Raw genomic sequence first — 15,059 nt, 5'->3', positions numbered from 1 at the left:
CACAGTCTGGGACCAACCACTTCCATATGTGTGTAATCCATCTATGGAGATCAACACAGACTTAGAGATATCAGGAATAGACCAGGCACTGTACAGCTGGGCAGAGAGAGGTCAGTTCAGTGTATTCTGCCTACATGATGGGTGATAAAATAGGGCTGGAGTAAGCACAGTTCCACCTGACAACAGATGATGGAGATGCTTTAGTCAGAGCTCTACCCAGACAGGTCCTGCAGCATCACTTGGTCATCTGGGCACACACGCTGAAGAAAACAGAGATCACATTTATTCCTGTGGGGAGGCCTTCTCAAGGCCCACTTCTTCACTGCTCCTGCCCAGAAAAGTCGAAGCAAGTGCCTGAGCCTCTGAATGATCTGTCTAGTCGGCACTCCATAGTCACAGGACTGAGAGCTGGAGACGCCACCATGCAGAGGTTAGCCAATAGGATGTCAACATGGCTGGGTACTGTGTGACAACCAACATGGTGAGTGAGGAAGAAGAGGGCAAGGGTATAGAAGAGACCAATGACACTAGTATGGGCCCCACAGTTACCCAGAGCCTTGCAGTGGGCACCACAGGATGGCAGGCGGCAGACAGCACAGAGAATGAGGACCTAGGAAGCACCTATGAGCCCTACATCCAGGGCAGCGTGGTGGCCAGGCCATACCAGATGTTGGGGCACGTATCCAGATGCCAGCTAAGCCACACCTATGTGTTCACAGTATGTGTCGGACAGGGTCCGCTGTCCACAATAAGGCCTTCTCTTGAGCAGGATCACAGGATTCACCATGACACAGACAACACGGGTCACAGCCGCCACAGCCACTAGACCTACCACACACCGGGTCAGCAACACCCCACTGCGCAAAGGCTGGTAGATGGCCATGTAGCAGTCTACAGCCATGGCCAGCAGCACTGAGGATTCAGCAGTGGAGGCCACATGGACAGCAAAGAGTCGAGCCAAACAGGCTCCAAATGAGATCTCACTGGACAGGCCCCAAAGCACAGCCAGAGCTCTGGGCACTGTGGATGTGGCCAGAACCAAATCGGCAGCTGCCAGAAGCTCCAGCAGCTGGTAGATGGCTGCCAAGTGTGCCTTGTCAGCAATTACCAGTCCCAGGAGAAGGGCATTGCCTACCAAAGCTGCCATGTAGAGCAGGCACACAGGCACAGAGAGCTAGGCATGCTGAGCTTCCAGTCCCGGCACCCCCAGCAGGACAGAGGGCCCAGACCCAGAGATCAGCAAGGTCTGATTGACACCTGGCAGTGCAGGATCTAGTGATCTTCTGCTTCCATCTAGCTGTGTCCTTGCAGTATATAAATGGGGCCTATGAGAGGCAACCAGCAATTGTGGAGAGATTTTAAATGAATGAGTGTGATGCTAGGGCTTAGGATGCTAGAGCATTTGCCAAACGCCCTCTTTGTGTGAGGCACTTTTCTGGGGATTCATCAGATTCTCAACTATGAATTCTCTTAACAGTCTAGCGTATTTGCTAACATTCTCATATAACTGATCAAAGAATTTTGTTCCTGAGAGATTAACAAACTTACTCCAGGTCACACAGCAGGTAAACAGAAGAGCTAGGATTTGAATTGACACTCATCTGACTAAAGGCCATATACTTCTGATAGTCCTCTCCTCTGGATATAATGATCCCCATCAGCCCAGGCACAGGAGACATTGGGTTATGTTTTCACTAATCACTTGTGCCAGAGGAAGTAACTCGTGTTCTCTACACCGAATTCTTCCAACTACGGTACAGCCTCTGTGTTCCCTCCACCCTAGGGGATATATAGGCCAGAAGGAAGGAAGCATATTAATAGAATGGCTATTTTCTACTTTAGTCACTGACAGATGCTCAAAGCACCTGTTTCACGATCAGTTTCCAGAAGCCAATTTTTAAGCTCAGACCCCAAACTCTCCAAAACATTTCATTTCTCCAGTGTGTCTGGCACATTTTTCCATCTGCCCATGATTTCTTACACCTCTTTCTTCAGGTCTGGTCCACAAGAGCTCTAGGAATCTGGTTGATGGAACTTAATTTGTTCTATAACCAGTGTGAATATCCATCCCTTAACCCAACTTTGTGGTTCTTTTTTCCTCTGTTCTTTTTCCATGAGAAGATATGTTGGGTTCCCCACACTGGGGCCTTTTAGAGAGTAGAGGGTGGGAAGAAGGAGAGGATCAGAAAAAATAACTATTGGGTACTAGGCTTAATACTTGGATGACAAAATAATCTGTACAATAAAACCCTGTGACACAAGTTTACCTATGTAACAAATTTATACTTGCACCCCTGAATTTTAAGAGTTAAAAAGAAAAGAAAAAAATATTTGAGTTCTATAGAACTCAGAGAAAATCTGAGGTCCACTAAGGATGTAGAAGAGCATCAGGGCTGGACTACAGTGGAAGGGGCTGGGATTAGATACCATGGTGACAGTGCAACTGACAGTCTGCTGAAAGTGGTAACAGGGGGAGGCAAGGGAACACTCTGCTTACCTGGATTTCAGTGGACAATTAGCCTGAAAGAAAGCTCTAAGGTAAGATGGGCTTTCCATGCACCACTTGACAACCACAGTTAAGTCCTTGAACTTTGTGAGAGATAGAATCTGATATCCTAACCTGTACTGGAGACTGAGGAACCTGGGGCACGTGAGCAGAGATTAGAATGTCTGGTCCTGTTTGAGGTCTCAAGCTTCCCACGCAGCCCTCTTGGCAGCACTGCCTCCTGGAGCTTCTCTCACATCCCGACACCCTGACTCCTCCAGGGTAGAGACAGGCAATAAAGTGGACGAGACTTTCTCACGTAGGAGTCTTATTGGCTTAGTAGCCAGAACTTCCTTCTAAAGGATGAGGCTTTGTCAAGTTGCAAAACTTGACCCTGCCCCACTCACAACAGGGCCCTAGGGGCTTCTCTGGACCTTGGGAACAACCAACTTACCACAAGGCAGGCCCAGTCTTTATAATACAAGAACACTGCCAGCTCCCTCAGGGTCTGGGAACGTCTCTCCCAAAACCACGGGGCAAGCACAACATGTACATTAAGAAGACACTTAAGAAACACAAGAAATTCTCGTACTCAAGGTGTGGGCTCTACTAGCACACTTCCTCTTGGAAAACTTTCAGGGACAACTCCCCCAGATCATCCACGTCTCCAACACACATTTCCCTTTCCATTTCCTCCCATAAGCTATGTGAAGTGGAGGAAGAGGAAGCTGAGGACCCCTTTACACCCCTGCCCTCCCAGCCTCAGCCTCTGCCTTCTCTCTTGTTCTTGGCAGGAATAGCTGCACCCTTCTCATCTGCCATACTACTCCTATTCAATATGGTACTGGAAGTCATAGCCAGAAAAATTAGGCAGGAGAAAGAAATAAAGGGCATCCAAATTAGAAAGCAAGAAGTCAAATTATCTCTGTATGCTAACAATACAATTTTATATATATATAGCCCCAAAATTATGTCAAAAAAGCTCTAGATTTAGTAAATGAATTCAGTAAAATTTCAAGATACAAACTAACATACAATAATCAGTAGCATTTCTATGTACCAATAACAATCAAGCAGAGAACCAAATCCAGAGGGCAATCTCACTTATAATTACTACCAAAAAACATGCCTAGGAATACATTTAACCAAGGAGGTTAAACATCTCTACAAGAAGAACCACGAAGCACTGATGAAAGAAACTGTAGATGATGCAAAGAAATATAAAATGACCCAAGCTCATGGATCAGAAGAATTAATATTATTAGAATTGATGAATACACTAAAAGTTCATACTTCACCACTATGCGATATGTCCATGTAATAAAACTGCACTTGTACCCTTTAAATTTATAAAAAAGATACTAACATAGCAGCTAAGATTGGAATAGCATTTTAAAATCTGCAAAGCACATTTATCTACATTTTTTAATCCTAGTACTGATCCTATGAGCTGAGCAAGATCGCATGTAAGAATTAAAATACAGCATAACCAGCAAAATATTTATGTAGCCGCAGAAATAAATAAACCCTCCTGGGGCAGAGGGTAGAAAAATAATAGCAGATGATTGAGCCAGAGATAGATAGTAGAAGGAGGAATAGAAGACATCAGTACAGACATCAGTTTCCTTTTTGTGGGGTTTCTTGCACTATGTGTCTTTCATGAGAACCATTCACACGTATTAGTGTATAACCATGGGTTTGAATGCCTACTAGGATGAAAAGAGTATGTACTTTTAAATAGTTTCCATTCTGTATTATTTATTATTCCTTTCATAAACTTTAAAAAATATTATCTCTTGGTCAATCCATGTTCTCAGCAACATGGTAATAACCAGAAGAGAATAACAGAATACTAGAAAATCTTGTGGTATCTGTGGGCATTTTTGGAAGTTGGCACAGAAAGCAGAACTCTCATACAGTCAGATGTGGCTTAATTTTAAGTAACTGGAGTTTACATTGAAGTAGACAGTATGATAGTGGTTACCAGGCTGGGGAGTCCATGTTCAAAGTTTCAGTTAGACTAGAGGAATATATTTTAGTGATCTGTTGCACAGCATGGTGACTATAGTTAATAATAATGTATTGAATACTTCAAAATTTCTAAAAGAATAGATGTTAAATGATCTTACCATAAAAAAGCATGTGAGGTGATGAATAAGTTAATTAGCGTGATTTAGTCATTTCACAATGTATACAAATATAATCACATTACAAGGACCCTATAATATATACAATTAATGTTTGTCAATTAAAATTTTTAAATATCCAAAATGTAAATTAATTAAAATTTTAAAATACAACTAGAGTTTATAACAATCATAAAATTAGGCTCTGAGAAATGCAAATCAAAACCACAATGAGATACCATCTCACACCAGTTAGAACGGCAATCATTAAAAAGTCAGGGAATAACAGATGCTGGAGAGGATGTGGAGAAATAGGAATGCTTTTACGCTGTTGGTAGGAGTATAAATTAGCTCAACCATTGTGGAAGACAGTGTGACAATTCCTCAAGGATCTAGAACCACAAATACCATTTGACCCAGCAATCCCATTACTGGAGATATACCCAAAGGATTATAAATCATTCTACTATAAAGACACATGCACACGTATGTTTATTGCACCACTGTTTACAATAGCAAAGACTTGAAACCAACCCAAATGCCCATCAATGATAGACTGGATAAAGAAAATGTGGCCCATATACACCATGGAATACTATGCAGCCACAAAAAATGATGAGTTCATGTCCTTTGCAAGGACATGGATGAAGCTGGAAACCATCATTATCAGCAAACTAATACAAGAACAGAAAATCAAACACCACGTGTTCTAACTCATAAGTGGGAGAACACATGGACACAGGGAGGGGAACATCACACACCGGGGCCTGTCAGGGGGTGGGAGGTTAGGGGAGGGATAGCATTAGGAGAAATATCTAATGTAGGTAATGGTTGATGGGTGTAGCAAGCCACCGTGGCACGTGTATACCTATGTGACAAACCTGCACATTCTGTACATGTATCCCAAAGCTTAAAGTATATTAAAAAAAAAAAAGTAGACTCTGATATTCCCAGATTCTTTTCATTCCTTTGGAGTCTATTTTCATAAGCATGAGGCTGTGTTTAATGAGAATATCATTGAACTGCGAGATAACAGATTGTATTCTAGCTCCACATTCATAACTTCCTTCCTGTATGCCTTGGAAAAGTTATTTGCACTTTTTGATCTTCAGCCCCCTCTTCTGAGAATGAGATTTGACTAGTTTAAGTTCCACAGCATCCGACCCTACCCCTTCGCATCCCTCATGCCCTATCCCCTCCCTCCATCACTCTGCTGCAGCCACTCTAGCCTTGTTTCTATCCCCAATTCATGTCAAGCTTTTTCAGCCCTAGAGTATTTTCATTTGCTGTCCTCTCTGCCACTGTCCTCCAGGCCAGTTTTAGTCCATCATCTTACTCAACTTTATTTTTTTCATTTGTCATATTAATATTCTTAAGCAATGAACTGGCTTCTCGGTTTTATTGCTTGTCACTCTCCCAAGAATATAAACTCCATGGAAGCATGGCAGAGACTCCTCCTAATCCCAAATGGTTAGAACAATATCTAATATACATAAGGTCCTCAATAAATATTTTCCAAATGAACGGATGATTTTCTTTTCATAATTTAACTTTTGCTTTTAAGTCCTGGGGTGCATGTGCAGGTTTGTTATGTAGGTAAATTTGTGCCATGGGGATTTTTTGTACAGATTACTTCATTACCCAGATATTAAGCCTAGTACCCATTAGTTATTTTTCCTAATCCTCTCCCTTCTCTCATTCTCCACCCTCTGATATGCCCCAGTGTGTGTTGTTCCCCTCTATGTGTCCATGTGTTCTCATCATTTAGTTCCCACTTATAAATGAGAACATGCAGTATTTGGTTTTCTGTTCCCATGTTAGTTCGCTAAGGACAATGACCTCCAGATCCATCCATGTGCCTGCAAAGGACATAATCTCATTGTTTTTTATGGCTGCAAAGTATTCCATGGTGTATATGTACCACACTTTTTTACCCAGTATACCATTGATGGGCATTTAGGTTGATTCCATGTATTTGTTATTGTAAATACTGATGCAGTGAACATATGCATGCATGTGTCTTTATAATAGAACAATTTATATTTCTTTTGGTATATACCCAGTAATAGAATTGTTGGGTCAAATGGTTCTTCTCTCTTTAGGTCTTCGAAGAATCATTACACTATCTCAATGGTTAAACTAATTTACACTCCCACTATCCATGTATAAGTGTTCCTTTTTTCCTTAACCTCATCAGCATCTGTTATTTTTTTTTTCCACTTTGTAATAATAGCCAAAGAATGGATGATTTTCAAAACAGGATTTATTGAAGAAACTTTATTGTTCAAGTAGAATCCTACCTAAACACTTAATACACAAACAAAACTAAGTAATATCAGATCTCCTGTGATTGTGGAAAAAGAAGACAAGATACTTCCTCCACATAACCCTTGAGATGCACCTTAAGGCATCCTCTCAGAACCCAGCTCTTTAGGATTGTCTCGGAAACCACTGGGAGAGATCAGCTCTACATTTCATAACCGTTTATGATTATGCTTCTAAGTTCCTTCTTTAATCACAACATATAGTATTTTCTCAGTTCTAATCCTTACAAAATTTGGGTGCATTTTTCCATGGATGTGTTACTTTATTGTGGTGTTCCCATCCTCATTCCCTCTCCTCACTGTAAAAATGTTTCTTGCAATCAAGGAACTGCAGTATGTAGAACAGAGTTCCACAGGTCCTCTAACTAGTGTGGTTAAATTTTTACTTTAGTTTCTAAATGAGCTGGCTTGAAGTCCAATCTGTGTGCTGTGGGAACTCCAGTTATTTATTCAAATCTCTAACTGTTTTGAGAGGTTATATTCTCCCAGTACTACCTCTGCAGCTCACTTTCTCAATGTGTCTTGGGGCCTAGATCCTACTCTCCTCTCCCAGCACCAAAGCCCTAAACCATGCCATTGATCAATATGCTAATTCACTCATTCCCTTCATCACACTGCTGATGTAACACTATTTGCAGCAGACTTGTACTGAAGATTCTTTGAGTTTTCATTTTGTGTGTATATAGAGAGGAAACAATTAAAGGGAATTACAGTGAAACATAAAAGGAAAATAATTAGAATCCAATGTTATCATTAATGTTCTCAATATCCATCTGATAATCCTCGAGATGAGAAATTTCTCACTGATCTTTTTACTAGTTATTCTCTGTTTCTCAGCGTTTCTGTTCTCACTTATCACAGCTGCAAATATCAATTTCCAAATTTTTATTTCTTTTTCAATTTAGAGTAATTTAGCTCTCTGTTTTCATCTCCTTCTTCCTGATCATATTCTGTGCAGCCCCCTATTTCACAAGCAAAGAGGTCATCAGGATTTTTTTATACATAGGACCATAATTTTCATACAGATCATGCCACATTCTTGCTTCATGAAAGCAGCTCCAAGTAGTTTTTGCTTTAAATAGCATTTGCCTTTTTACTCTTTCTACATTTCTGTACATTAAAAACTTATTCTGGTTATTCCATCGCCCAGTAAGACATCATCCTGTACCCTTAGTAGAAAACAAAAGTATAACCTTATCTCTCATCTACTTGGTCTTCACTCCATAAACAATGGGGTTGAGTGCAGGTGGGATAACAATGTAGAGATTGGCAAACATGATGTGGAAGCTGCGAGAGACATTGTGTCCAAAGCGATGGGCGAGTATGGAGAAAAAGGCAGGTGTATAAAACATGAGGATGACACAGACATGAGAACCACAAGTGCCGAGAGCTTTCTGGCGGGCATCTTGGGAAGGAAGGCGAAAGACAGCACAGAGGATGAGGGTGTAGGAAACAGCAATGAGAATCACATCTGAGATGACCATCATGATAGGAACACAAAAGCCATGCCAGATGTTGATGGAGATATCAGCACAGGCGAGCCGGGCAACACCTATGTGCTCACAGTATGTGTGGGGTATGATGTGTGTCCTGCAGAAAGGCAGGCGTGTCAGCAATAATACATCTGGCAGGATGATGCAGAAGCTTTGAAAGGAGATGCCCATAGCAATCTTGATGATGATCTTGGGAGTCAAAATGGTGGTATATCTCAAGAGAGAACAGATGGCTACATAACGATCAAATGCCATGGCCATCAGAATGGCTGAATCCAGGACAAAGCTATAGTGAAGGAAGAACATTTGTGTAAGACATCCTGGGAATGTGATTTCTCGAGCCCCCAGCCAAAAGATACTGAGCATTTTAGGCACACCAGCTGTGGAAAGGATGAGGTCAGTCATGGCCAGCATGGAGAGAAAGAAGAACATGGGTTCATGAAGACTATGCTCCACTGCAATGAGGTACAGAAGGATGCAGTTTCCCACAACAGCTACAATGTAGATGATACAAAAAAGAATCCCAATCCACACATGGAATTGCTCCAGGCCTGGGATCCCTACCAGAATGAAGGGTCCTGGATTGTAACTGCTCAGGTTGAAAATGATCATGGCACATGCAGATGGCACAAATCTCAGGTCCTAAAGACAGAAGGTGATGAAAGAGAGTTAGAGAAACTTGAGTAACTCTCACTTTCAACTAATCATTATTATAGCCTCCTGAAGATAAAGTGACCTTGTAATTTATCATCCAAAAGGGAACCTATTTGAAATGAACAAAGGTTAAGTTTGGTAATAATGGTAGCAACATGCATAAACCAAGATTGTTCAGATACAAATAGAGACATTATTAGTCTATGTGAAGAGAATCTCTTCTTTCTTCTGGCCTCCACCAGTAGCTTACAGAGCTTCTCCAGGAAGCCTTCCAGACTGGTTACACTCTTTGTTATACACTGTTCTCCCATACAAGTTAACAAAGTACAGAATATACCTTTTCATGGGTTAGTGGATTATAGCTCATATGACCTTATGGACATAATTATCTAGGATCTGCTCGCTGTGTCATCATGAATTATCTGTCTCTGCCCCCAAGACAGCTATTTGCTACCTGATGACTGTGGCTCTTAGATTTGTAAGATCAACGCCTCTTTATTGCCATCTAAAAACCTAATTCAGTTCAGCAAACACTAGATGAGCTCCTACACTATGCTGGATAACATGTGTAAATGTTTAAACTAGAAAAGTCCCATATAGCTGAAGCTCACTAGCCTTTCTTCTCAAAAAAAAAAAAAAAAAAAAAATAGTAGTTTTCCAACACTCTATATACTACACAAGTGTGTAATAGTCTAATACTGTGGACTTAATGACACTCCCAGTCAAGGTTTCTGTCCAAAAGGAAGATTGCTTTTTTTGTGAACATATATCTATTAGATAGACACATCAACCCAAGACACATATTCTCTCAAACACAGACCCTTAATATTTAAATTCTCAGGCATATCCTGACCTACACTCACATTCTGTCATATATTTTGCTACCATATATTTACCCATATATAATTTTACACAGTTATAAGCCCCCTCTCCTCCCCTCTTCCCCACACACGTGCTGAGAATATAAACAAAACATTGCATAATTGGATTTTGCCTATATTTCCATGAACTCAAATACAACAGATGTTCATAAAGTTATCCAAAAGCATTCACAAACACGCATGGGTCCACAGACAGTTAATTCTCAGTGTTCTCATTTAACTGTCACAAGTTTGGTTATTTCCTAAAACCTCCACGGGTCCTATGCATTCTTCCTTCCCCAGTAATGCCTCTACCCACCCTCATCTAACACCCCATTGCATTGCATAGAAAATATTTTTTATATCTGTAGATAATTCTATATGAGTAGAAAGATACTACACATGTAAGTGCTACAGGTAATGAACCATGTAGCAAGGCCAAGGACTTACAGAATCAGGACTAAAATGAGGCTTTTGGTAGCCATATGCTTCATATTCCTAATGTGAGAAGGCCAAGAATCATGTTCAAATTTATCCCTACCCCTGCTTTTTATCTCCTTCTTAGGCCCAGCTCACAATACTTTCCATTCCTCAGACCAGGGCTTATTTTCTCCACTCTTCCTTTGGCAAAAGAGGTGCTCTTTGTCTTCCTTTCTTACACGTCCTTATCACAGATGAAAACACCTTTCTTACAACTCAAACCTTCCTCTACAGTGTCTTCACATTCTAGATTCTGGGAACACAGTTCAGCCTTCAGAGAGTGGGTCACAGCCAAGCCCCTCATCTACTGAGGATTCTAGGTTTTCCTGTTTAGTCACCTTCATCTTGGCTCTCTTATCCACTGGGGGTATAGAATTCACCTGTTGCTAATACTGGAAACCTGACTAGGTTTTTCAGCCTTCATGTTGAAAACTCCTATGCTACTCACATACTCAAACATCACGTGGCATCAGCATACTGAAACTATATATTAATACTTTGAATCACAGTTCTCCCAACTTGCCTGAGGTCATCCTTTATTCATACATATGTGGGGAAAGGTTTTCTCAAGTTTTTTTATTTCCATGAACTCAAATACAACAGATGTTCATAAAGTCATACAGAAGCATTCACAGACACACATGCGTGCACAGAAAGTTAACTCTCAGGGTTCTCATTTAACAATCAGATAAATCCACAACATGGAATAATTTATGAAAATCTGTTATCTTTTTTCAAGGCAATGCCATTAAAGGGGAAGGGGAATATTAGGTATGGAAAATTCATTTCCAGACTGAAGGATATTTAAGAAAAAAACAAATGCAGTGTGGTTATGTTACGTTATATTGTTATGTTATGTTATGTTATGTTATGTTATGTTATGTTATGTTTGTTATTTAGACAGAGTCTCACTCTGTTGTCCAGGTTGGAGTGCAGTGGCACAATCTCGGCTTCCTGCAACCTCTGCCTCCCAGGCACAAGGGATTCTCCTGCCTCAGCCTCTGGAGTAGCTGGGATTTCAGGTACCCACCAACATACCAGGATAATTTTTGTGTTTTTAGTAGAGATGGGTTTCACCATGTTGGTCAGGTTGGTCTCAAACTTCGGACCTCAGATGATTCATCCGCCTCAGCCTCCCAAAATACTGGGATTACAGGTGTGAGCCACCACGCCCGGCCTGCAGTGCGGTTCTCTATCGAATTTTGTTTAAACGAAACAGATATTGAATTCAATTAAAGAAGAATTAGGGAAACTTAAATATGAACTAGGTATTGGGTAATATAAAGGAATTCGTGTAATTTTATCATTAGTGATTATAGTGTTATGGTACATACACACACATACACTCAGGCATCCACAATATGTTGCCAAAATATTGGCACAAAGTGTGTGTGTGCTCTGGTGCCTCAGAAAGCTAGGTTTCACAATTTAATCCTGGTTCCACAATTTACTAGCTATGTGAACCTGGGCAAGCTATTTAAATTGTATGATCTTCAGATTCCTATGTATTTAAAAAAAATTAATATTTCTAATTTTTATAGTTATTATTAAGACAAAATGATACACACTGAAAAATACTCTTTAATATAGTACCTGAAACATATTAAGCATGTAACAAGTTTTACTTCTTTATATTAGGTTATATTTTATATCATTAGTATTATTATTAATAGACCACACAGTGGCGAAGAGAACAGAAATAGCAAGATGGATAAAAGTTGGCATACACACATCCCAGCACACTTAGTTCTACAGTTTAGGTTAGAGTTACGGACTCTTGTCATATGTCTGAAACAAATTTCCTAACACTGCTAAGTGGTCATACTTAACTCAGCTGTATAATTGTCCATCTGTTTTGATCTTTTGATGCCTATTCAGTGGAGCATATACACAAGTATTGGAGATCAAGGCATCGGTTTATAAATCAGAGTTGCTCCGGGAAGAAAATTATAGTGCCCAGTCTATGGTCCTAAGAAATAGAGGCCTGGCTTTTCACTCGCTTTCTCTAAGTCTCGTCCCAATCAAACCCCTTCAAACAGCCAATACTCACCAAATCTTGGGAATCAGGCCAAAGGCAATGAAGAAAGAGTGTGTTGACAAAGAAAATTTGCAAGGGAGCAGACACACCAACCAAAAAAAATGAGTAAAAGGAAAAAGAAGGATGTTAGAGAGGTTGATTCCCTGCCCATTTATTTTCTCTTGTCACTCACTGTTCCTTGTGGGAAAAAGGTAGGTAGTTAGGGGATTAGGGACTCTGACATGCCGTCTTCTCATCCTCAAGGGAGGAAGATGAAAAAGATTTTATTAACCTTGTTCATGCCTTTTAGTTAACACTGTCTTAGGGTGGTTTGTTTATTTATTTGTGAGCTGATGTGTATGTGAGTGGAAAGCTGTGTGTATGTGCCTATCATATCACCCAGGTTTCAAGTTCATGTCCTCACTTACCAGATAAAGGATTTTAGATAAGTTAGTTAATTTCCATTAAGCGATGGTCATATTAGTACCTGTCTCTCAAGATTTTATAAGTATTGACAAATTAGATGGGATATTGCATATGAAAATGCTTAACATATTGGCAAACCCATAATATAGACAAACAACCTAGGGCAACTAGGGCAAGCTAGAAGGCTTGCAGCTGAATTTCTGACCCACATATAATAAGAGAGTAAAAATTTATAGCAAGTAGAAAGTGTATTTTTAGCCTAATTTTTGTATTAATTTTTTAAAAATGTTTATTTTTCTTTTTGCCTTTTCACTTTTAGTAACTAGCAGAGCCAAGATCATTATATATGCCACATAACAATGCCACATAACACATAACATAAATATGCCACATAACAATGACACATAACATAAATATGCCACATAACAATGACACATAACATAAATATGCCACATAACAATGACACATAACACATAACATAAATATGCCACATAAAAATGTTTCTGAACCATGGCCCCATAAGATTACAATACCATATTTTAGAGTACCTTATCTATGTTTAGACATGTTTAGTTGCACAAATACCATTATATTACACTTGCCAAAATATTCAGTATAGTAACATGATGTGCAGTTTTGTAGCCAAGGAGCTATATATTATATTATATATAATATATTATAGAACCAAGGCTATATCATACAGGTGTCAGTAAGTATAGTCTATGATATTTGCACAATAATAAAATCACCTAACAACTCATTTATGAGACTGTATCCTCATTGTTAACTGGCACATGACTATATTTTTATTTATTGTATGCAAAATACATCAAGTAATTTGGGAAACAATGCATGTAGCTATTGTCACAAATTAAGAGATAGAATATAAATTTAAACAAAATTCTCTGAGTCCAAAGAATGTTCTTTTTTATTAAAACTATACGTTGAGAGTCATTGTAGAAATTAAAGTTCAGTGACATGTGAATAGGGTAGTAGCACGGGGATGGGAAAGTAGTCTCAAGGTCAAGAGACCATGAACAACTCTGGTATTCTGAGTCCAGTGAAAGCAGGGAGAGTTTGAACTACTGGGGTAGGGGAGGAGAGTGCCTCCCTCAACTGGGGAATCCAAGAGGTTGTTTAGAAAAAAGCCACAGGCTTTGAGGACATATCAGATTTGAAGGGGAAATAAGACATTGACTATCATTGCTACCTGGCAAACACCTAAAAATAATTATTACTGACTGAGTGACTGAGGTGACTGAGTGTCTCACTGTGACCAAGTTATGCATGCTGGATTTGAAGAGATAATGAATCACACAGAGATACATTTTTGGCTTGTGACTACTTCTCTATGGAGATACAAACATGAAAAAAATTTGAGACCACCAGTGCTTCCAATTGGTCAAGTCTAAAACCCTCTCCCGAGTCTGTACATGCTTTTCCCTTTTACTAGCCATAGAAATTCACCTTCCTCTTTTTATTCCTTTTGGAAAACTCCACCCAACCACATCTCATTTGGCTTTCTCAAGGTTGAGTGAAACATTGAGTTTTATCATTGCCTTATTCCTTGGCTTAATACAAACACCTGCACTCTTAAATTAATAATTTTTATGATTATTTGTTGTTTCTTAATTTGATAAACCTTGCCTGTGTTCCTAGTATATTCTAGGTATTATACTTGATATTGTCTAGAAATGAACAGGAGCTAACAAAGTAAATACCCAGAACATTACAGAGTCATCAAAGAGGTAGCTTCCTATTTCACTATGATGTATAAATAAACTGCTACGATGTCTACATCTGAAAAACCAGTGAGCTTTGCCAGTCATTATATTTCTTCATCAAAAGTTTTATAATCTCTTTAAAGCAATCATAAGGAATTTCAAAACTTCTTATTTCTAAAAGTCAAAAAATATTATTTCCTAGATTCGGAATTTACTTTGCTATAACTGAAATGATTGAATAGACTTCTGCCTCAAATCACAAAGAAAGCAAAAGTTGAGTTCTCATTAATAAACTTTAGTCTGTTCTTTCTCTTGGGCATCTGAATACAGGTTCAATCTTTGACCTAACATATACAGGAACTTGTCACTACCTCTAAGAGCTGAGGCACCCATCACTGGGGCTCCTTGGGAGAAGCATTTTGTTCTGGATCTGCTTGGTCTTTACTCCTAACATCTCACCTTAGTAACCA

The 15,059-nt window shown here is 39.5% G+C and overlaps 1 protein-coding gene across 1 annotated transcript; it reads right to left on the bottom strand.

Annotated features, from left to right (window-relative positions):
• Positions 1-6,865: 6,865 nt before the first annotated feature.
• On the bottom strand, positions 6,866-12,565 carry LOC108288295 (olfactory receptor 52H1). Its single transcript, XM_017507179.1, has 2 exons — positions 12,473-12,565; positions 6,866-9,070 (listed from the first exon to the last, which is right to left on the bottom strand). The coding sequence occupies exon 2, from the start codon at positions 9,038-9,040 to the stop codon at positions 8,141-8,143; it is 900 nt and encodes a 299-aa protein (XP_017362668.1). The 5' UTR covers positions 9,041-9,070; positions 12,473-12,565; the 3' UTR covers positions 6,866-8,140.
• Positions 12,566-15,059: the final 2,494 nt, after the last annotated feature.

Source organism: Cebus imitator, unplaced genomic scaffold, assembly GCF_001604975.1.
Source record: "Cebus imitator isolate Cc_AM_T3 unplaced genomic scaffold, Cebus_imitator-1.0 Scaffold370, whole genome shotgun sequence".
NCBI classification, from domain to species: Eukaryota; Metazoa; Chordata; class Mammalia; order Primates; family Cebidae; genus Cebus; species Cebus imitator.
The sequence above is the reverse complement of the archived record's forward strand: the minus strand, read 5'-3'. Positions and strand labels throughout refer to the sequence as shown.